The following is a 22,516-nucleotide window of genomic DNA, read 5'->3' as shown; positions in this document are numbered from 1 at the left end:
TCTGTTCATGTCCTTTGCCCACTTTTTATTTTTTTATTTTTTTGAGACAGAGTCTCGCTCTGTTGCTCAGGCTGGAGTGCAATGGCACGGTCTCCATCTCAGCTCACTGCAACCTCCACATCCCAGGTTCAAGCAATTCTCCTGCCTCAGCCTCCTGAGTAGCTGGGACTATAGGCACGCACCACCATGCCCAGCTAATTTTTGTATTTTAAGTAGAGACAGGCTTTCACCACATTGGCCAGGCTGGTCTCGAACTCCTGACCTCAAGAGATCTGCCCACCTCAGCCTCCCAAAGTGCTGGGATTACAGGTGTAAGAAAAAGAAAAAAAAAAAAGTGTTGGTGAGGATGTAGAGATACTGGAGTCCTAGGGCACAGTTGTGGGAATGGAAAGTGGTGCAGGCACTATAGAAAATGTTATGGAGGGCCAGGCGCGGTGGCTCATGCCTGTAATCCCAGCACTTTGGGAGGACGAGACAGGTGGATCACGAGGTCAGGAGATCGAGACCATCCTGGCCAACATGGTGAAACCCCGTCTCTACTAAAATACAAAAAATTAGCTGGGCATGTTGGCACACGCCTGTAGTCCCAGCTGCCTAGGAGGCTGATGCAGGAGAATCGCTTGAACCCAGGAGGTGAAGGTTGCAGTGAGCCGAGATCGCGTCACTGCCCTCCAGCCAGGAGACAGCAAGATTCCATCTCAAAAAACAAAACAAAACAAAAGTTACAGAGTTTTCTCAAAATATTAAAAATTAAACTACCATTTGATCTAGGGACCCCAATTCTGGGTAGTTATCCAAAATAATTAAAATCAGGACCTGGAAAAGCTATTTGCATTCCCATGTTCATTGCAGCATTATTCTCAATAGCCAAGATTTGGGAACAACCTGAATGTCCACAAATGATTAAAGAAAATTTGGTATATAAATACAAGGGAATACTATTCAACCTTGAAAAAAAAAAAAAAGGAAATTCTATCACATATGACAACATGGATAAACCTGGAGGACGCTATCCCAAGTAAAATAAGTGAGTCACAGAACAACAAATACTGCATAATCCCAGTTATCTGAGGTATCTAAAACAGTTAAACTCATAGAAATAGAAGAAGAATGGCAGTTGCCAGGGACTAGGGGAGGGGACATGAGGAATTGCTACTCAACAGGTATAAAGTTTCAGTTATGCAAGATGAAGACGTTCTAGAGATCTGCTGTACAACATTATGCCTATAGTTATTAACACCATATTGTACACTTAAAGTTTTGTTAAGTGGGTAAATCTCCTGTTCAATGTTCCTACCACAGTTAAAAAAAAAAGAGAGAGAGAGTGACAACTCTAAGCTGTTGAAGGATGCTCAGTGGAATGTGTGGTGATATAGGCAGTTTTTATTTTTGCTTAGGATTTTGTTTACTTGTTTACCAGTATGGTAAGCATTCTGTGAGAACATTCTTGCCTCTCGTGTGGTCCTTCTTGAAACCAGGGCTGGATTTGTGCCAGTGTGCAGTGGCATTCTGACTAAATGTTAACGTTTGAGAGGCATGCACAAGGCCTACAGCTGACAATGTCTTCCTTGTTGTTTTGCAACTCCCAACATTTATCACCACTTTGAGTTAAGGTCCATATTCAAGTCAAATTGTTTCCAGATAATCATTGATGTGCTGGCATGTAACACACATTAAATAATCTCATCTGCTAACAGAGAGTAAGTGCATTTTTACGTGTTCTATAGAATTGGACCCAAATGAGGTGTAATGTAATGGCACCATGAGATCTGTGGTGGGGAAGGATGGTAGGGAGAAGAGCTTCAGCAAAGAGAGGACTAAAGTAGAAATATCAACCGCCGGCTTTCATCTGTGCCTGGGGGCGGTCCTTCCTGTGCTCGTGGCACGTGTTTATACTATGGCAACCCTTAAGGAGAAAGTTTAAGGTCATGAAACAAAGTTCTCTTTCCTTTTCTTTTCCCTCCCCCCACCTTTACCCCATTCCTTTCTTTTTCTGTAAAAGCTAGCTGTGATGTGTAAATATTGCACCTGTCACCCTGACCTCATTGTACAGCCATCTTCTGAGCAACTGGCAACTGATGTTAAGTGCTATGAATGCAACTGGTGGGAACTGAACACACCAATGTAAAAGATGAAACTAGAAGTCCTTATCTGTAAAGTGAGGGTGTCAGGCTAAGTGAGCAATACGCTTTGCTTAAGATTTTATATTTGTGAAGCATTTATATGTAAATACTTTCACTTTTTCCTCTGATCTCTAAGGAAGTGGTGTTAAGTTTGAATTTGTCACAGTTTCACAGGGTGACTCTTAGTTGAAATGTCACTGACGACTTGTGGTTTGGACTTTTTTTTTTTTTTTTAACTCCAGTCAGAAACAACTAGAATCCATTAAACAACTGCAAGAAGATGCTGTCAACCAGGAAGGCATCCTTGGGAAGAGACTCCAAGAAGCCAGCCAATGGCTGGAGGATGCGAAGGAGCAGGTAGGGTGGCTCATGGCTACATTAGATTCACGGGACATCTCCTTAGATGCCCTGCAAACCATGAAATAAAAATGGAGGAGGAACAACAACAATAAACAAAAAAGAAAGCAAAGAGGAACTGCAAGTTCAGTCCCTAGCAACTAACAGTGATCAGAGGAAGTAAAGGGGGAGTTGTGAGAGAGGCGGTGTCAACAGCCTGCTGATGAAAGAGGCGACTCTGCAGAAAGAGGCAACTTGACATATCAGGACTTCAACCGCTGTAGAAATAGCTCAGGCATACCAAGCCCATGCAAACACAGAATTGCAGAAGTTCAGGAGAGGCTTATCACTTCCCTGAGAAGAAAAACACATTTTCAGTTTCGCCTGCATCACAAGAGTGAGCACTCCATTGCTTTCTTTCCTGGCCACACTGCTACAACCCAGTACTAACTGTTCATATCCAGGGCAAGGATCGAGATCGAGAAGCCCACTCTGCCAGTGAAAAAGCTACGTCTTTACTGCATAAATTAGAGGAAGCAATTTCGGAACAACGGAAACTTCAAACTATAAATACTGAATTATCGAACACTTGCCAGGCACTTCAGCAGAAGACAAGGAAACTGAAGAGTGAGTAGCAAATTTTCATTTATGCCCCAGTTTTTGCTCACCCTGAGGCAGGGCATAGGACTACAGACGTTTTTCTAGATTACAGCTAGGATATCATTCCTGAATTTATGACAATGAAATGGTTTGAGAAGGCAATATTGTGAGGCTTTCAGAGAGGTTTGCTGAGTGGCTAGGTGCATGCATGGGTTTAACCATTAACTTCCCTTTTTGCTTTTTTATTATAAGCTGGTTTTGTCTGTGGCTGCTTTTTTCTTTTAAAATTAAATAAAACTTCTCAAAATTTCTAAAAGTAAACAAGGAGAAAAATCTAGTATGCATGGTATATTTGAACTTGCAAGTTGTTATATATTATTCTCTGATTTTATTAGCTAGTTTTTTCCTCTCATATGGTAGAAAAGGCCTTGCCTGTCTATTTTCTTTGGTAATTTTGGGAGATTGGGCAAAATAATTATGAATTCAATGTTTATCAAAATATCAAACATGTGTGAAAATTATTTTAAAGTTTTAATGCATCCTCTACATACATATTTTGCATTTTAAAAATTGGAATATTTGTCTTTTTTCTGTATTACCCAAAAGTGTATAAACATTTACCAGAGATTTATGTGAGAAGACAATTGTCACATTACACATGTCAGATTAGCTGTAAAATTGTTTCATTCTAGAAACATAACATGGTAAAAATAAACCTTACTTATTTAGTCATTTATCAGACAATTGCTTTTGTTCAGCCAGTTTCTTGTTATAGCAGTATAAATGCTCTTTTTATAGAAAGTTATTTGGTTTGAGAAATAAACAATTAAATATAAGCTTAAGGTAGGCTAGAGATGAAAAATTTCAGACTTGTGCTTGTTTTGGATTTATTGTACCCTTTCTACTATTATCTGAGAAAGCTATTTAGGAGTTTAAGAAATAATCTAGTTTTAAAATAGCAATGGTTTGCCGGGCACGATGGCTCACCCCTGTAATCCCAGCATTTTGGGAGGCCGAGGTGGGCAGATTGCTTGAGCTCAGGAGTTTGAGACCAGCCTTGACAACGTGGCAAAACTCCGTCTCTACAAAAATTACAAATAAATAAATAAATAAAATGTCAAAATAGCAATGGTTGTTCAACATATTATTGTCATAATTTTTAAACCTTTATGAAGTTGCCAGTTTTCAATAATTCTAAATATTCACTCTTTTAAGCTAGCAAGGCAGTCTTTAAATTAATAGTCTATGTATTATTTTACTACTGCTCAGAGGGCACTGGAGAAGGTTTCCTTGTGATTAGAACTGTTCATGTTGAGACATGAATCATCAGGCATTCCAAAGTTGGTTTGAGGTGTGTCTGCTTCAGACACTGTGCCCAGGACTATTCTTTTGCTCCAGTTTGGCTTTTGATTAAATTAATATTAAATCTGAGTCTTATAAACTCCTAAGAATTTGTTCCCTTTCCTCACTATGATTTTCTTGCAGTATTTTTTTAGAAGAGCTAACTTTTCTAACTTATCCCAAAGTACACATTCTTGATATTGTGAACTTGCTATTGCTGTCTTCCCAGTTTATCTTCACAGCATAATAGATTCAAATACACTTAAAAGCCGAATATGAAAGCTGCCCTGGGTTAATATGTGTATTTTTTTCTGCCTGGATAAAGTAAAGTGGATACTTCCTTTCTGTCTTGAGTTATTTATAAGCTGTCCAGATTTATGAAATCCCTTATTTGTTACTTGTATCTTTTGCTGCCCCCAAAAACCCATACAAATCAGGATTTTGCTCGCATGACCATTTGCTTATGATCTTTCTAACAATGCCCTTTAAATTCAATCTTTGAAAGAAGAGGGAAATTTAGATAGCACATATTTTCAAAATGGTCTATGTAGCAGATGTTCCAGATAGACTGCGAACAAATGTCAGTGAGTACAGTTATCACACAAACACGTCCACGCACATCCCACCGTGACCACTGCCACCCCATGCTGTTTGAGTTCTGAGTCAGACATCTGATTCTGAGTCAGAAAACAAAACATATTTATATCTATTTAGCTTTTCTGAAACTCTCTGGCTAGTTTAATAAATTCACAAAGTATTTCAGACAATTGTTTTCTGATCCATCTAAGTTGCATCAGCACATTGTGTGGGGATGCAGCTGGTTTGGCCCAAATGTTCAGATCAGTGTGCATAATGTTCACACTAGAACTGGAAATTTATATATGACAGTTGATCAGAAATCCTGAACTTTATCTTGAATACATAATATTGTTCAAGTTTTCAACTGCCATCAGAACTGGGGTGATTTATGAGGCAATTCATGTGCATGATGTCCTTCAAGAAATGTGCTGTGAAAACCGTTCAACTGCTTGAAAGGTTACTGATATATTTTCTTTCTTCTGCATCTAAACTTTGTTTATATCTAAGTATCTTGTTAATATATACATGACTGGATTATAATTGGTATTTGCTTTAAAAGGGGAATTTTTTTTATTATACTTTATGTTCTAGGGTGCATGTGTACAATGTGCAGGTTTGTTACATATGTATACATGTGCCGTGTTGGTGTGCTGCACCCATTAACTCGTGATTTACATTAGTTATTTCTCCTAATGCTATCCTTCCCCCATCCCCCACCCCATGACAGTCCCCAGTGTGTGATGTTCCCCACCCTGTGTCCAAATGTTCTCATTGTTCAATTCCCACCTATGAGTGAGAATATGTGGAGTTTGATTTTCTGTCCTTGCGATAGTTTGCTCAGAATGATGGTTTCCAGTTTCATCCATGTCGCTACAAAGGACATGAATTCATCTACAAAGGAAATGTTTAAAAGCTTATAGGATGTGTATATAACATATTAGGGTGAATCTTATGTACACAGATCATGGACTAATTGATACAATCCAAAACTATCACCCCCTTACTATTCACCATCTCTTGTTCCCATCTGACATGAAATCTTCATGGAGTCAGTCCTCTAACAGACAATGAGAGAATTACCTTTAAGAATCACAAATTTTTGCTTGAAGAGAGATCCTGGGAAGCTCCAATATAGCATAATTTCTTATGTTCAAATAAGAACTTCATCGTTTAGAGGAGGCTTTCACCTAGATGATATCACTGCAAACACTCTTCTAGCTTGCTATTCTTAGCATGGAGGGCAGGAGGTATGGGAGAGGTAAAACCCTTAGGGCTTGGAGCATGGATTCAGGATGAAAGCCGTGTCCTAAGCAGTCAGTAAACAGGAGGGAAATAAGCCAAAGAAGGCGGGCGCAGGGATCCAGGTGATTGAGATACTTAAAGACAGAAGGTTTTGGGATGACGGCCAAGGAGAAAACCACAGCCAAATATGGCTTGCTCAACAACTCTGATGGGATAGGGACCCAAGTTTTCCCAAATGAAAAATGCAGATATGGAGAAGTAATCTGGGAAGTATAGTATAATGATTAAGAACATGGGATTTGAAATTAACAAACCTGTGTTCTCACTCAAAGTCTACAGAAGAGTGGTTGGGTAAAGTTGAGCAAATTACATTGCCTCTCTGAGCTTCAGTATCCTCTTCTGTTAAATGCAGTTGTTGTGAATTATATAAATAACATAATAAATGCCAAATAGTAGCTAACACTTGGCCATAGTTGATATTTGTGTTCTGCTAGAACACGTTTCTATAACATGAATCATCTCATTTGTGATTTGTAAATGGGAAATGCTGTGGTTATATAGTATAGAAGTTATATTGTTTCATTCACGATTTTCTTGGGACTTGGATCTGGATTGGTAGGAATAGAACTCTCACCTTCCTCAGGAAAGGAAAAAGCCCTTAGTTTGGCTGCTGAACAGGCAACAGGAACCCTTTCAGCTTTATTTTGAGAAAATTAAAAATAAGTGTCTGCACCTGGGCCTCCCTCCCCAGCGCCACTCTGGGCTCTGCCCCAGCCTTGTAGAGCCATAGTCTGTGTCCAATCCTACTCCTTCCTGTGTTCACCTTGTTAGCCTCGCCGTCTCTATCTGCATTTGCTTCTCACCCCACCAACACTGTTCTAGTGAAAGCATCACCAGCATTTCCACACTCTTGTTTTTGTGTATTTCTAATATCCTGCGAGGCATTTAAAGATGCATGTCTGATGATGCATGTGATCTTCTTAGTACTAATAATTCAATAATTGTGTTTGTTAGAACTCTGGTTACAATGTTGCACATACATACAGATAGGTAAGTAGGTAGACAGATAGATTTTATTATTATTATTATTATTATTATATTATTTTGAGACAGGATCTTGTTCTGTCACCCAGGCTGGACTATAGTGGTGGGATCATGGCTCACTGTAGCCTCAACCTCCTGGACTCAAGTGATCCTCCTGCCTCAGTCTCCTGAGTAGCTAGGACTATAGGCGAGCACCACTATGCCTGGCTAATTTTTAAAATTTTTGTAAAGATAGGATCTCACAATGTTGCCTAGGCTGGTCTCAATCTCCTGGGCTCCAGCAATCCTCCTGCCTCAGCCTCCCAAAGTTTTGGGATTACAGGCGTGAGCCTCTGTGCCCGGCTGCATGTATGTTTTTAGTAGTTTCTTCCTAACCCTATTTCATAATCCCTGCATTATTTTGTTCTTATACTTTTAACTTCTTTTTTATTAGTATATTTAACATGTCATAAAATGTTCAGATCTCGAGTATGCTATTCAACAAGGTAGATAAATATACATCAAAACACAGAATTTCTATCACCCCAGAAACTTCCCTTGTGCAACTTCCCAGTCAATGCCCCGCTCCCACCTCTAGGACCCTAAGGAACAACCCCTGGTCTGATAGCTTAGCCTGTTCTAGAACTCAGTTACACAGTATGTACTTTTTTGTGTGTTGGTCTTTTTCCTGTCAGCATAATGGGATTAGGTTGTGTTTCTTAGCAGTATTTTTTATTGTTGAGTTGTATTTCCTTCTATGAATATTCCAAAATTTGATTGGTTTTTCTGCTGTTACTGGATATCTGCAGTATATGCAGTTTGGGGTTACAATGGACAAAGCTGCTATGAACGTCTGTGTACAAGTCTTTGTGTGCACATAAGTTTTTATTTCACCTAGAATAAATATCTAGGAGTAAAATTGTTAGGTCACAGCATAGCTGTGACTCTCACTTTTTAAGAAACTGTCAAACAGTTTTCAAGAGTGTTGATAGCATTTAACGCTCCCACCAGCAGTGTGGGAGGTTCTAAGTGTTCCACATCTTCAGTATTTGGTAGTGTCAATCTTTGTCATTTTAGCCACTCTACTAAATGGGTATTTCATTGTGATTTTAATATATGTTTTTCAGATGTAATGATATTGGGCACTTTTTCATGTGCTGATTGGCCATTGTATATCTTCTTTGTGAAGTGTCTAAGTCTTTCGCCCATTTTAAAATTAAGTTTTCTGTCCTTTTATTATTGGATATAAGTCCTTTGACAGATATGTGCTATGAATAGTTGATCTTAGTCTGGGGTTCTTTAATGAACCCTATTATTTTTAATATACAATTTTATAGAACATGAGGTTTTTTCCAGTAACATATAGATAGTATTATACAAGTCCTGTACTCTATAAATATCATCCATCATTGATAGCTAACATGATTACGGCTCTAATAATGTTATAATTTTCATTTTCAACAGCCAATTAATTGTGGGGCCTTTGCCTGAGACCTCATTGCATAGTCATTTAGAAAGTTGCTTTGTCTCAACTTTCTTCAGAGGCAATGCATCCAAGACACCTGGTCCCATCCTACATGGCAGATGGCAACAGCAGGGGATACAGTGGCCATTGTTTTACCTCCTTCTATATGAAGCATATATTTGTTCTAGAGGCATTACAGGTCCAACTCCAAACATGTAAAGCAGAATGCAAAGGTGAATGCAAATTGTGGTCATAAGCCAACTTGTTTTGCCATGTGGAAAATATGGAAACAGTTGCTACACATTGCACAAAACATCTGTTGAAATAAGGCTTTCCATTTGAATGCTTCGAGATAGACTGTTTCTAAAACCAAGCTTGCCTGGTGAGCAAGCAGATGGGCAATTTAGACAATCTTACACTAACTCATCATTGCTTCTGAAACACAGCTTCGTTGGTAATTGTAAGACAATATTCTGAATTTGTATTTTGGAAATGGGCCTTCCTTCTTAATACAGTTAAGACAGAATTTTTTAAAATTTTCATCTTTACCAGAGTCCTAAGTATTAATAAGAAATAAATTTTAAATGACTTTTGTAGGTTAGAAATACATTTTTTCCCCCCTGAGATGGAGTCTTGCTCTGTGACCAAGAGCTGGAGTGCAGTGGCTTGATCTCAGCTCACTGCAACCTCCACCTCCCGGGTTCAAGCAATTCTCCTGCCTCAGCTTCCCAAGTAGGTGGGATTACAGGTGTGCGCTACTATGCCTGGCTAATTTTTTTGTATTTTTAGTAGAGACAGGGTTTCACCATGTTGGTCAGGCTGGTCTCAAACTCCTGACCTCAGGTGACCCGCCTGCCTCGGTCTCCTAAAGTGCTGGGATTACAGGCGTGAGCCACCACACCTGGCCTAGAAATACGTTTTTTAAAATATGCTTTTCTTCCTATGTGAGGGAGATGTTTGAAAAACAAACATCTGTTTTGTTCGTAGTGGGCCTAGTAACACTATGTCAGGTTTGATTGAGAAATAAGTTATTTTTACCAAAACAATAGTCCTATAAAATAAAAAAATTACATAGGTAATTTTCTACATAATTGAAGCTTTTAGAGCCCTTTTTCCTGAAAAAAATTTAAAAATTACATTATGTACTTCTTTTCATTAGCATTATGCTCATGACTCAGAATTTCTTCAGGCTATTAAGATATAAAACAGTTGGTTTATAAAATAAGAAGCACCAGATTTCTATATATTTTGGATGCCAGATTATCTGCTGTTAATAATTTTCCTGGCTGTTAGTGATTTTTTTTTAAAAAAGTGGTAGCTATTAATATGCTTCCATAGAGCTCCTTATCCTTGTTTAAGTTTTGCTTTTAATCTTCTGTGGGCTAAGAAGGCAGTCAAACTGGTGAGATTATGTATACACTCAGAGCCCACTGCCTGAGTCGAAGTGTGAGATTTGCCACGTGAATAAAGGGCATAAATATCGGTATCTATTCTAGTTGTTCAAAAGATTTGGGTTTATTTTCTGGTTTTGGCTATGTTTCAGAGAGTAGGATTTGTCAGATAAATAATGTGTTATTATGTACATCAAAGAGCTAAATATTAGGTACTTTTCCCCCATTTCCATTATTCCAGCCATAAGACCTTTGGAGATTTTACTTAAGCAGAAAAACAAATATTTTTAGTTTCACTGAATGATACCCTGAGTTAAGCTCTGTTCCATGCGTCTAATCTCAGCTCCATGACTTACCAATTACCTTTTCAGTCCTCTGCACATCAGTGTTCTCATGATCTGAGGTCTACTTGTAGGATTCTGGGATCCTAGGGCTATAATTTGAGGGCTCAAGCGGAGGCTTATTGGAGAGAGAATTTCTTTATCAGTAGGAGGTCAGACTCAATGACCTCTAAGATATATTATTTATTTATGTATTTACGTATGTATGTATGTATATATGTATGTATGTATGTATGTATTTGAGAGGGAGTCTCGCTCTTTTGCCCAGGCTGGAGTGCAGTGGCATGATCTTGGCTCACTGTAACCTTCACCTCCCAGGTTCAAGCGATTTTCCTGCCTCAGCCTTCCGAGCAGCTAGGATTACAGGCACGCACCACCACACCCAGCTAATTTTCATATTTTTTTTTTTTTAGTAGAGATGGGATTTTGCCATGTTGGCCAGGCTAGTCTCGAAGTACTGTGGCCTGAAATGATCCACCCACCTCGGCCTCTCAAAGAGCTGGGATTACAGATGTGAGCCACTGCACCAGATGTAAGGTGTATTCTTAAGATTAGACAATTCTGTGACTCACTTCTAGAAGACAATTCACAAGTATCTGTCAAAGTAAAATTTAAATACCCAAGGGAGATAATGGCTTATCTGTTCTAGCCTGCTTTTCCATTTTTCCCGAGTCATAAGTTCAGAATGCCATTCTCAGAAATCATTATTTTCCTTTCTTCAGGCCCCAAATTTAAAGCCATTAAAAGTTTATGAAGCAATGAAATGAATTAAGAAGACAAGGCTAAATATGCTCATACTGGGCACAGTGGCTCATGCCAGTAATCCCAGCACTGTGGGAGGCCGGGGTGGGTGGATCACCTGAACTCAGGAGTCTGAGACCAGTCTAGACCACATGGTGAAACCCATCTCTACAAAAAATACGAAATTAGCTGAGTGCAGTGGCATGTGCCTGTAATTCCAGGCACATGGAGGTTGGGAGGTTGAGACAGGAGGATGACTTCAGCCCAGGTGGCAGAGTTTGCAGTGAGGTGAGATCATGCCACTGCACTCCAATCTGGGCAACAGAGCCAGACCCTGTCTCGAAATAAATAAATCAATTAATTAAATAAAAATGATCATATTGAGCTGGTTATAAATTCTCTTTGTAGCAACAATTGAGTCACTTCAAAAGAGGTTAATTGAAGGGGAACACCATGGCTTGCTGTTTCAGGTAAGATATCTCTGATACGTGTTCAGTTACTATGGAGGAAAATGTTCAATTCATGTAAGATTTTGAAGCTAATTTATAACAGACAATGACTTTAATCATTAAGTTAACCAGTTTAGAAGAAAATGTTTTGGTGTATTTTGTTCTCTTGTGCACTTAAAGTACTCAGCAAAACAAGAAAGGAGATCTTATGTTAGTGAGTGGCTACTGACAATGTCTTCTAAAGAGGAAGCATTTCAGAATTTTCTTTGCCCCACCGCTATATCTATTAGCAAACAGCCAGTTTTTCAGTCTTTCTGATAGTAAGGGCATATCGTTCAATTTATAATATGCTGAAATTTTGAGTATTCTTGAATAGGCTTTGATATAGTTACTGTCTCTTTTTTCTTTCTCATATTTAAATTAAACTTTCCAGTTCTTTCTGTATGGGTCATCTTAAGATATCCCCGGTAGAGTTAAGTTCCTTCCCTTATGATAGTTGGTGAATCTCCTTTTTGCTCAGAAATGAAAAACATAAGGGAACAGCAAAGCAGCAAGGTTGGCACTGGAGGAAGATGATGGAGGAGGAAAGAAAGAAGGGTGATATTTGCATGTATCTGTTTCCAGGGCATCATGCAGACACATCTGTTAAAGCAGGAGAAAAAAGTTAAGCTAGGCAGAGTGCCTAAAAAGCCCTCTGCAATAAGTTGAGCTGGAAAAACCTCCATATCTAAAGATGCTTTAATCATCTCAAGAACACCAACAACATTTTCATTTATAATGTAACTATGATAGATGTGAATGTACCTCTTGGATTAAGGCAATAATTTCATAGCTATCAAATTTTCACAGTCGCCATTTTCACTACTCTGAGTTACATCTCTAACAAGCTTCTTTAGCCTCTGCCTCAAGATTTCAGTGACAAAACCATTCAGTTTCTTGTTCCTGATCTTCGGATTTCATTCCTAGATCAAGTAATGGGGAAAACACAATACGAGGTTTACAATTACAAATGTGTTCCCTTGGAGTAGAATACAAGATAAAAAAACTTGCCAATTTCACCCACTTTAGGTAGTGTCATATTTTCTATTAAGTCTAATGTGTTTGGGATCTTTGACCCTTTCATCATTCTGTCTTTGAATACACTCTACCATTTTCTCTTGACAGAGCTTTTTAGATGAGGAATTTCCTCATTATGATTCCCTGTCCTGCACAGATGCAATTCAACAACCTCTTCAAGAAAAATTGGTAATTGCAAGCTTTTTGAAAGTATTTAGGTAGTAATTGTGAATCAACAGCTATCTTGTAATAGAAAGCTCAATCCAGTATGTATCAGTAGCCTTAGAACTGTATATATTGCTTTTATCAAGAGATTATCAAATGAGGCAACACATAGCTATTTTCGTAAATGTACACATACATAGACACAAACTTAGTTTGTCCTTTGTCGCCCAGGCTGGAGTTCAGTGGCGCGATCTCAGCTCACTGCAATCTCTGCCTCCCGGGTTCAAGAGGTTCTCCTCCCTCAGCCTCCCGAGTAGCTGGGATTACAGTCACACGCCACCACACCTGGCTCATTTTTGTATTTTTAGTAGAGATGGGGTTTCCCCATGTTGGCCAGGTTGGTGACCTCAAGTGATCCACCCACCTCAGCCTCCAAAAGTGCTGAGATTACAGGCATGAACCACTGCGCCCGGCCTGTTTTACCTTTTTAAATTGCAGTATCACGAAGAATTATGTAACTAAGTTTTTTCCTCACCTATACCTCTTTCCTCAAAGCCTTTGTTTACATCAAAGTGTCAATTATTTGGAGTTGATGATGTTAGCATTCTGTTAGATTATTAAATTGTGAATTTTAAATAAGAATTATAATTTACTCATGTATACTTTTTGATCAAACACTTGAAAGCTTTTTTACTTGACATCATTTATTTTCTTCTTGATGTCTCTCACAGGGTCATTTGAGGCTCGTGATATTCTTTCTACCTTTGAAAATGGAGGTAGTAGATTATGAACTATATGTTACATTCCTTTAGATGGCTACTAATAGTTGGTTTTCTGTTCAGAAGCAGTGTTGCCACAAACTATATAGTGGTCAAGAAGCAAGAATACATCAGACACCCCTGACCTTGAAACATACGTGCTGGTACACACCTCTGCTGGGTAAGCTACCCTTCTATACCTGCTTAGACACAAGTAGGGGTAGAATTCTATTTGAAAGGGAAAATAACTAGTTGTTATTACATTTGTATAGGAAAAATTGTTGAATACTTGGATATTTATCCCTGAATTCAGTCAATCAATATATATTTGAGTACCTACTCTGTGCAAGGCACCCTATTATGCATGATAAAGAATAAGTCCTGACTAGGCAACGTGGCTGGCGCCTATAATCCCAGCACCTTGGGAGGCCATAGCAGGGGAATTGCTTGAGCCCAGGAATTCGCGACCAGCCTGGGCAACATCTATAAAACAAACACACAAAAAAGAATAAGTCTTAAAGTAGATCACAGACTAGCAAGGAGACAAGACCTGGGCTCAGAGAAGTGAAAGATGATTCCATAGAAGAGGTTAGAGTTGAATTGGCCTTGAAAGATTAGTTGGCTTTGGAAAAGCAAAAAGTATCAAAAAAGTATTCTAATGGGTGAGAGTAACATGAACAAACAAAACAAAAACATAAGAAGAGAAGTAAGAATCAAAAACCTGAAGTGTTTGAAAAAGAGCCAAAGGTAGGCAAGTCATTTTGAAAACAAGAGGATTCGGGTTGAGATACAGTAGAAGAGATATTTGGAGAAGGAAAAGTGGAGTGTGGGTCAAATTTATACTCAATGCCAAGAGAAAGAGCTTTATTCTAAGAAATGGTCAAAGTAGTGACACCTCTCAGCATAACATGGACGCAGTTAAAAGCCAAAATTAATGTCTAGTTCTGAAATGACAAAAGAAATGAGTGTCAAAGTAAGTTTAAGAAGGAATAAAGAGAAAAGTAGAGCGATTGGTGATCATTTAAATTTGAGAAGGAAAAACTATTCAGAAATGATTGTCAAAGTAAATTTAAGAAGGAATAAAGAGAAAAGTAGAGTGATTTGGTGATCATTTAAATTTGAGAAGGAAAAACTGTTTCTAATGGAGTGTCTATTTTGTGTCAGGCAATATAGATTAGTGCTTTATAGAGATAATTCACAATAACTTAATCACCACCACCAACAGTGGGAGTCCTTAAACGGTGCTTGCTGGCCAGGTGCGGTTGCTCATGCCTATAATTCCAGCACTTTGAGAGGCTGAGGCGGGCGGATCGCTTGAGGTTGGGAGTTTGAGACCAGCCTGGCCAATATGGTGAAACCCCATTTCTACTAAAACTACAAAAATTAGTCAGGCATGATGGCACACACCTGTAGTCCCAGCTACTCGGGAGGTTGAGGCAGGAGAATCACTAGAACCCAGGAATTGGAGGTTGCAGTGAGCCGAGATTATACCATCACATTCCAGCCTGGGTGTCACAGTGAGACTCCATCTCAAAAAAAAAAAAAAGGAGAAAGAGTGCTACGTGCCAGACACAGTTCTATGCTCTTAACATATCTATTAACTCATTTAATCCTCACCATATCCCTATGAGGTAGATGTTAATATAGTTACCATTCAAAAGATAAGGAAACAGAGGAACATTGAGTTAGTAATTTGCCTAAGGTCATCTGTCACTTTATACATAAGCAAACTGAGGCTCAGAGTGGCTTAGTTATTTATTCAAGATCACACAATTGGTATGTGGCAGAGCCAGGATCTGAACCAAAAACTTCTGATTGACTCTAAACCCTGTGTTTCTTCTATTAAACTCTGCTGCCTCCTATACTCAGAAACACACATAACAAGATGGTTTTCCCTAACAAATGATTTGTGATCTCAACCTATTTCCCCTACCAGTCTTTGATGGGTTCTAATTACCATGTCTGATGCTTTTCTCTTCTGGAGGCTGCAAAATTGTTGTGTAAAAGACCAGATAGTAAATATTTTAGTTTCTGCTGTAATTACTCAACTTTACTGTTGTATCACACAAACAGCCATGGACAATGTATGAACAAATGGGTGCGGACGTGTTCTGGTAAAACTTTATTTGTTTATTTTTTGAGACAGGGTCTCACTTTGTCACTTAGCGGCACAAACACAGCTCACTGCAGCCTCAACCTCTTGGGCTCAAGTGATTCTCCTGCCTTAGCCCCCCAAGTAGCTGGGACTACAGGCACGTGCCATCACACCCAGTTAATTTTTGTAATTTTTGTAGAGTTACAAAACTTGTAACTCTAAAAAATGTTGCCCAGGCTGGTCTGAAACTCCTGAGCTCAAGCAATCCACTTGCTTCAGCCTCCTAAAGTGCTGGGATTATAGGCGTGAGCCACCACACCTAGTCACAGTGAAACTTTACAAAAACAGGCAGCTGACTGGATTTTCGCCTGCTGGCTATAGATTGTTAATCCCTCTAGTTGCTTAGTGGGCAGGGGTTTTCTGGCCTCTCCCACACTTAAAAAAACTTTTTTGAAATTATTACTTTTTAAATATTATTATTAGAACTAAAATTATTATTTTATATATATTAATATTGCTGTCATTCCCAAATGCTTTGTCAAAATTAAGCATTTGACATTTTTACCCTCTGTGATTAGGCATCAAGGGAATTTATGCTAAAATGTTAATAGAAGTGGGTCAACTTTCACTTTTTCAGTCTCTCAAGAGGAAAAGACTTTAGGCTTCAATATAGTTTGAACCAGAAATTGGTCTCTATTTTTATTTTTTTTTCTGTTCTATTGCAGATGCCTTATCTCTGGATAGTTTTACAGCAGTTCCAACCCTGGAATCAACACCTTTCTCAGGTGTAGCCAATCAAATCCACGCTCTGTGTGAAAGGCCCACATATGGAGAAGTAAAGGACGGTGCTTTGGATATAACAAGACAACACAAGTAGGTTAAGAGCAAAATTTACTTACTCTACTCCTCATGGGTGGTCTGTTCCCATTGCCTAACATTTTAATTGGTTGGATTTTTCATAACGTGAGATCACATCTTTATTGTGGAACTTCTCTAACTTCCTGAAAATTTACAATTTCTTTCTTTTTGCTTTTTTTTTTTTTTTTTTTTTCTGAGATGGAATCTCGCTGTCTTGCACAGACTGGAGTGCAGTGATGCGATCTCAGCTTACTGCAACCTCTGCCTCCCGAGTTCAAGCAATTCTCATGCCTCAGCCTTCCAAGTAGCTGGGACTACAGACACATGCCACCATGCCCAGCTAATTTATGTATTTTTAGTAAAGATGGGGTTTTGCCATGTTGGCCAGGCTGGTCTCAAACTCTTGGCCTCAAGTGATCTGCCCTCCTCGGCCTCCCAAAGTGCTGGGATTACAGGTGTGAGCCACCATGCCCAGCTGACAATTTACAACTTTGAGATAAAGTTCTTGCTGTAGTTTTCTTGGAGTGTAGTTTTCTTGCTTTCCTTGAATTTCATAATACCACTCTAAAGCTTAAAAGACAAATTAGACTACTTAAAATGTTTCCAGTTTTTAGGAATATACCATAGACTGCTAAGTTAACATAGGTAGATTTTGATCATAATTCTCTTTCTCTCACATTCAAGGTTAACACATCTTTGGGAACCTGTCCTTGTCCCTGCACCCTACCCTCTTCCTCTTTAAGTACTCAGACTAATCTTTCAATCTAAAGGAAAAACACACTCACCAGTGGAGTGTTTTTTCCTACTACAGTCTCAACACCACACTTCCGATACCAGATGTGTGGGGTTTTTTTTCCCCACACTCCAAGCAATTTTCCACACACCAATCACTTCTTCAGCAGACATGAAATGGGCGTCCAATAATTCAGTTCAATTCCAACATTATCTACCTGGAAACAGCATCCGATTCCACAGGTTAAGGGCTCAGTTCCACAAGGCCGGTCCCTGTTTGAGATGCCACTTGCAGGTTCCAGACTGTGACGTGTGCTTCTGACCAACTCTCTATAAATTGGGGGTTCCCAAGACCCCCTTCTTGGGCTCAAATAATTTGCTAGAGTAGCTCACAGAACTCAGGGAAACACTTTCCTTACATTTATCCACTTACTACAAAGTCTATTTTATTTATTTATTTAAATTTATTTTTTTGGAGGCAGGGTCTCACTCTGTCACCCATGCTAGAGTACAGTAGTGATTTGGGCTCACTGCAACCTCGACTTCCTGAGTTCAGGTGATTCTCTCACCTCAGCCTTCTGAGTGACTGAGACCACAGGTGCCTGCCACCACACCCGGCTAGTTTTTGTTTTTTTGTTTTTTGAGACAAGAGTCTCACTCTGTTGCCCAGGCTGGAGTGCAGCAGCATGATCTCGGCTCACTGCAACCTCTGCCTCCCGGGTTCAAGTGATTCTCCTGCCTCAGCCTCCCAAGTAGCTCAGACTACAGGCTCTTGCCACCACGCCCAGCTGATTTTTATATTTTTAGTAGAGACAAGGTTTTGCCATGTTTACCAGGCTGGTTTTGAACTCCTGACCTCAGGTGATCCGCCCACCTCAGCCTTCCAAAGTGCTGGGATTACAGGTGTGAGCCACAGCACCTGGCCTTACCTTATTTTTTGTAAGACAAGGTTTCTCCGTGTTGCCCAGGCTAGTCTTGAACTCCCGGACTCAAGTGATCGTCCCATCTCAGCCTCCCAACATGCTGGGATTACAGGGGTGAGCCACTGTGCCAGGTGACAAAGTGTATTTTAAAGGATACAAATTAACAGCCAGATGAAGAGATACATTGGAAAGGTTTGGAAATGTCTCAAGCACAGGAGGGTCTGTCTTTGTGGAGTTGGGGTGTGCCATCTTCCCAGTACATGGCTATGTTTTAGTTCACCAAATCAGAAGCTTTCCAAGTGCTGTCCTTTCAGGTTTTTATGGAGGCTTTATTAGGCAAGATTGATTAAATCATTGGCCATTGGTGATCAGCTCAGCCCGTCTTCCCCCCCAGGAGCTTGGCAGGGTGGAGTTGAAAGTTCCAACCCTCGAACCACAGATTGGTTCCCCGGCAACCAGCCCCTCATCCTGAGGCTATCCAGAAGCCCACCAAGAGACACCTCTTTAGAATAGAAGATGCTCGTAATACTCAGGAAATTTCAAGAGATTCAGGAGCTCTGTGTCAAACACTCCTATTACTCAGGGAATTACAAAGGTCTTAGACACTCTGTATCAGGAACCAGGATCAGAGACCAAATATTAAAGATTCCCCTAGCACCTCTGTCTATAAGGATTTTAGGAGGTCTGTCTCAGGAACTGGGGGCATAGATCACAGTATCAACAACATCCTGCTAAGTTAACTTAGACAGGTTTTAATCCTATTTCTGTTTCTTTCACACTCAAGGTTAACAAGCTTTTGGGAACCTATATCTGTCCCTGCCCTCATCCTCCTTCGGTGCTCATTTGCACCTGCCTTTCAAAGTATACAGACTCATCTTCCTTAGGAAACATTCAAAAATGTCAGTGCATTTTGTGAGGAACTAATCTACCTCAATAAAATTTCCCTTCTGTATTGAGGGTGAGGAAGAATGACTTTGAATTGCAAATGCTTCATTTTCATCTTTGGCTGGATTCTCTGTTGTTTGTAACCTCTCTCTGATGGAGGTGGGAACTCTCTTTCATTATGTGTTACTTAAACCATGAACTTAATTAGAAATTTGATAAAATTGGGACTGGGCATAGGGGAGTGAGAACTATGTTATTGTTTAGTATCTGCTAAGGTTTGCAGTTTTTTCACCTGTAGTAGATAACTCTACTTTCTGCTGCCAGGTGCCCAGGCCCCACAAGTGGCCCCAACCCGGGAACAAATCTCTCAGGCTACATCAGGATGAATAATGACCCAAGCATGGAAGTGAGTGTTGGACTGGATTTTGGTTTCATTTTCAGTGTTAGCATATCCTGTTCTTCTATGGGTATTCTTTTTCCCTGTCTTTTTTACTTTTTAAGTATTATGGATATTCTTGTAGCAAGTCTGAGTCTGCTATTCCAAAACTCAGTTGTATGAGAAATAACAACCTTTGAAGTCAAGAAATTAAAATTATTTAGTTTGAGGGCTTTCTACCCTGTGTTTAGTATACTCTGTGGGTTATAGAACCAAAAAGAGATTTCAATGAAGTGGGCTGAACTTTTGGTTTGAGAGGCAGGCTAGTTTGGGACTTAAATTCACTAGTGACTGTAAGAAGCCTCAGATTCCGTTGATTCTCCAAGAATTGAGGTCAAGGCTGGATAATCTTTGAGGCCTGGTACCCTTTGTCAAAGACCACAAAGCAGGGCCATGCCCATGGAGAGTAGTCAGGTACTAATTGACAGAGTTAGGTGCTAATGTGACTTTTCTACCCAAGGAAAGAATAATACTAAATGACCTGAGAAGGTCACTTAGGTCACTCTCTCTATCATCGAGATGTGGTTGGAATGCCTTCCTCAGTCTGCAGCCTGAGCCTCGTGATCTTCTCAATCAAATGGAGCAGGCAGTTCTGTTTCAGGATCTGGCAGTCCATCATTCTTCTTTCTTTTACATTTTAATTGAGATATGACTCACCCACCAGACAATTCATTAATTTAACTTATTCACTTAAATGACTTTCAGTATATTCACAGAGTTGTACAACCGTCACCACAATCGGTTTTAGAATACTTTGATCACCCCAGAAATAAACTGCATACCCTTTGGTAGTCTCTCCCTATTTCCTCCTGTCTGCAACCCCCAGCTCTAGGCAACCACTAATCTACTTTCTGTCCTATAGATTTGCCTATTCTGGATATCTCATATAAATGGAATCATACGATATGTGGCCACCTGTGGCCAGCTTCTTTCAGTTAAGCTTCTCAAGGTTTTCAGCATAAGGTTCTCAAGACTCATCCATGTCATAGCATGATATCAGCACTTCATTCATTTTCATGGCTGAATAATATTCCACTGTATAGATATACACCACATTTTGTTTCTCCACTCATCAGCTGATGGACATTTGAGTTGTTTTTACTTTTTGGCTATTGCAAATAATGCTACTATGAACGTTAGAATATTGGTTTTTGTGTAAACATGTTTTTGATTCTTTTGGGTGTGTTCGTGTGGCAGTTACTGCATCATACAGGAACTATATGTTTAATGTTTTTGAGGAACTGCAAAACAGACTTCCAGGGTGGCTTTGTCGTTTTACATTTCCAACAGCAAGGTATGAAGATTCTAGTTACTCTGTATCCTTACTAAATATTTGTCTATTTTTATTAAAGCCATCTTTGTGGGTGCAAAGTGACACCTCATTGCATTTTTGGTTTGCATTTCTCTAATGATTAATAATGTTGAACATCTTTTTGTGTGTTTGTTGGCCATTTGTATAACTTCTCTGAAGATATGTCTACTCAGATCTTTTGCTCATTTTAAAGATGGGATTAAGTTTCTTTTTACTATTGAATTGTACAAGTTGTTGTTATTCTTCCTGTTAAGTGTGTGTATGGCATTTTGTTGTTGTTGTTGTTGTTCATAAATACCTGTCTGAGTAGCTAAGAAAAAGAAAGAAAAAGGAAATGAATCTATTTTGCTCTTACCTAGAGGCCAAGGTGGGCGGATCACTTGAGGTCAGGAGCTCAAGACCAACCTGGCCAATAGAGTGAAACCCTGTCTCTACTAAAAATACAAAAATTAGGTGGCGGGCACCTATACTCTCAGCTATTTGGAAGGCTGAGGCAGGAGAATTGCTTGAGCCCAGGAGGCAGAGGTTGCAGTAAGCTGAGATTGCGCCACTGCACTCCAACCTGGGTGACAGAACAAGACTCCATCTCAAAAAATAAAAATACATTGAAAAAATTTAAAAATTTAAAAAATATATTTTGCTCTTACCTAGCAATTCTTATAAAGTTTTAGTAAAGGACGTTGAACTTGGAAGCTGACAGGATGTTTGGTTATTAGTAATTTCCCTTTTATCTGGCACTGAGTTTACTACGAAGAAGGAAGAAACAAATATCAGTTGTGTGCCAGGAACTTTGTACAAAAGCGTTTCCACATGTCATGTGATTAATCTTCTCCATGCTTCTCTGCTTCTTACAAAGGAGGCAACTGAAGTTGAGGGAGTTAAATAACTTGCCCATGATCACTCAATTAATAAAGAACAAACCTGGGATTAAAATTCAGCTTTGTCTAGCTTCCAATGATACAGGCCTTTTTCATGGCCACTCGTAGTACACTGAATTTAGACATTTTAATCACTATCACTTAGCATTACCTTGAAAGTGTTTTTTTGACTAAGAAATGTACTGCCTTTTTTATCTAAAAGGACCTCCATATTGACTCTTATTAGGATATGTGACTGTGTGGTTTTGTCTATGGTCTTGACACCCATTAAGAAATAGGAGCTGGGCCAGGTGCGGTGGCTCACGCCTATAATCCCAGCACTTTGGGAGGTGGAGGCGGGTGGGTCACCTGAGGTCGGGAGTTTGAGACCAGCCTGGCCAATGTGGTGAAACCCTATTTCTACTAAAAAATACAAAAATTAGCCAGGCATGGTGGCAGGTGCCTGTAAAAACCAGCTCCTTGGGAGGCTGAGACAGGAGAATCACTTGAAAGTATCTGGGAGGAGGAGGAGGTTGAGTGAGCTGAGATTGTGCCATTGTACTCCAGCGTGGGTGACAACAGCAAAACTCCATCTGAAAGAAAGAAAAAAGAGAGAGAGAGAGATAGAGACAGAGAAAGAGAGAAGGAAGGAAGGAAAGAAAAGAAAAAGAAAGGAAGGAAGGAAAAGAGAGAAAGGAAAAGAAAGAAAGAAAGAAAAGAGAAAAAAAAGGAATAGGAGCTAACAGACATCACAATCGAGCCTCCAGTCACATGCTCCTGAAGATTTTCTTGTGTCTTCTGTAGTTTG

General features: G+C 39.5%; 2 protein-coding genes across 12 annotated transcripts in view; both read left to right on the top strand.

Moving 5' to 3' along the window:
* LOC117090384 (lymphoid-restricted membrane protein) overlaps window positions 1-2,992 on the top strand; it is a 47,814-nt gene extending 44,822 nt beyond the window's left edge. The window contains exon 17 of the mRNA XM_033222670.1: window positions 2,366-2,992. Within this exon, the coding sequence (XP_033078561.1) occupies window positions 2,366-2,549 (184 nt within the window). The 3' untranslated portion in view covers window positions 2,550-2,992. The remainder of the gene's footprint in view (window positions 1-2,365) is intronic.
* The window catches only part of IRAG2 (inositol 1,4,5-triphosphate receptor associated 2), a 56,163-nt gene continuing 35,889 nt past the window's right edge, over window positions 2,243-22,516 (top strand). For 4 of the 11 annotated variants that reach the window (XM_033222650.1, XM_033222647.1, XM_033222646.1 and 1 more), the window contains exons 1-6: window positions 2,243-3,086; window positions 11,591-11,652; window positions 12,796-12,876; window positions 13,695-13,791; window positions 16,431-16,578; window positions 19,428-19,509. In XM_033222650.1, coding sequence (XP_033078541.1) covers window positions 19,493-19,509 — 17 coding nt within the window. In that variant the 5' untranslated portion in view covers window positions 2,243-3,086; window positions 11,591-11,652; window positions 12,796-12,876; ... (1 more) ...; window positions 16,431-16,578; window positions 19,428-19,492. The remainder of the gene's footprint in view (window positions 3,087-11,590; window positions 11,653-12,795; window positions 12,877-13,694; window positions 13,792-16,430; window positions 16,579-19,427; window positions 19,510-22,516) is intronic. The other 7 variants (XM_033222651.1, XM_033222649.1, XM_033222645.1 and 4 more) reach the window with 4 other exon arrangements.

Source organism: Trachypithecus francoisi, unplaced genomic scaffold (genome assembly GCF_009764315.1).
Source record: "Trachypithecus francoisi isolate TF-2019V2 unplaced genomic scaffold, Tfra_2.0 Lachesis_group11, whole genome shotgun sequence".
Classification (NCBI taxonomy): Eukaryota; Metazoa; Chordata; class Mammalia; order Primates; family Cercopithecidae; genus Trachypithecus; species Trachypithecus francoisi.
Note: the sequence above shows the minus strand (reverse complement) of the source record. Positions and strands in the feature narration are given on the sequence as shown.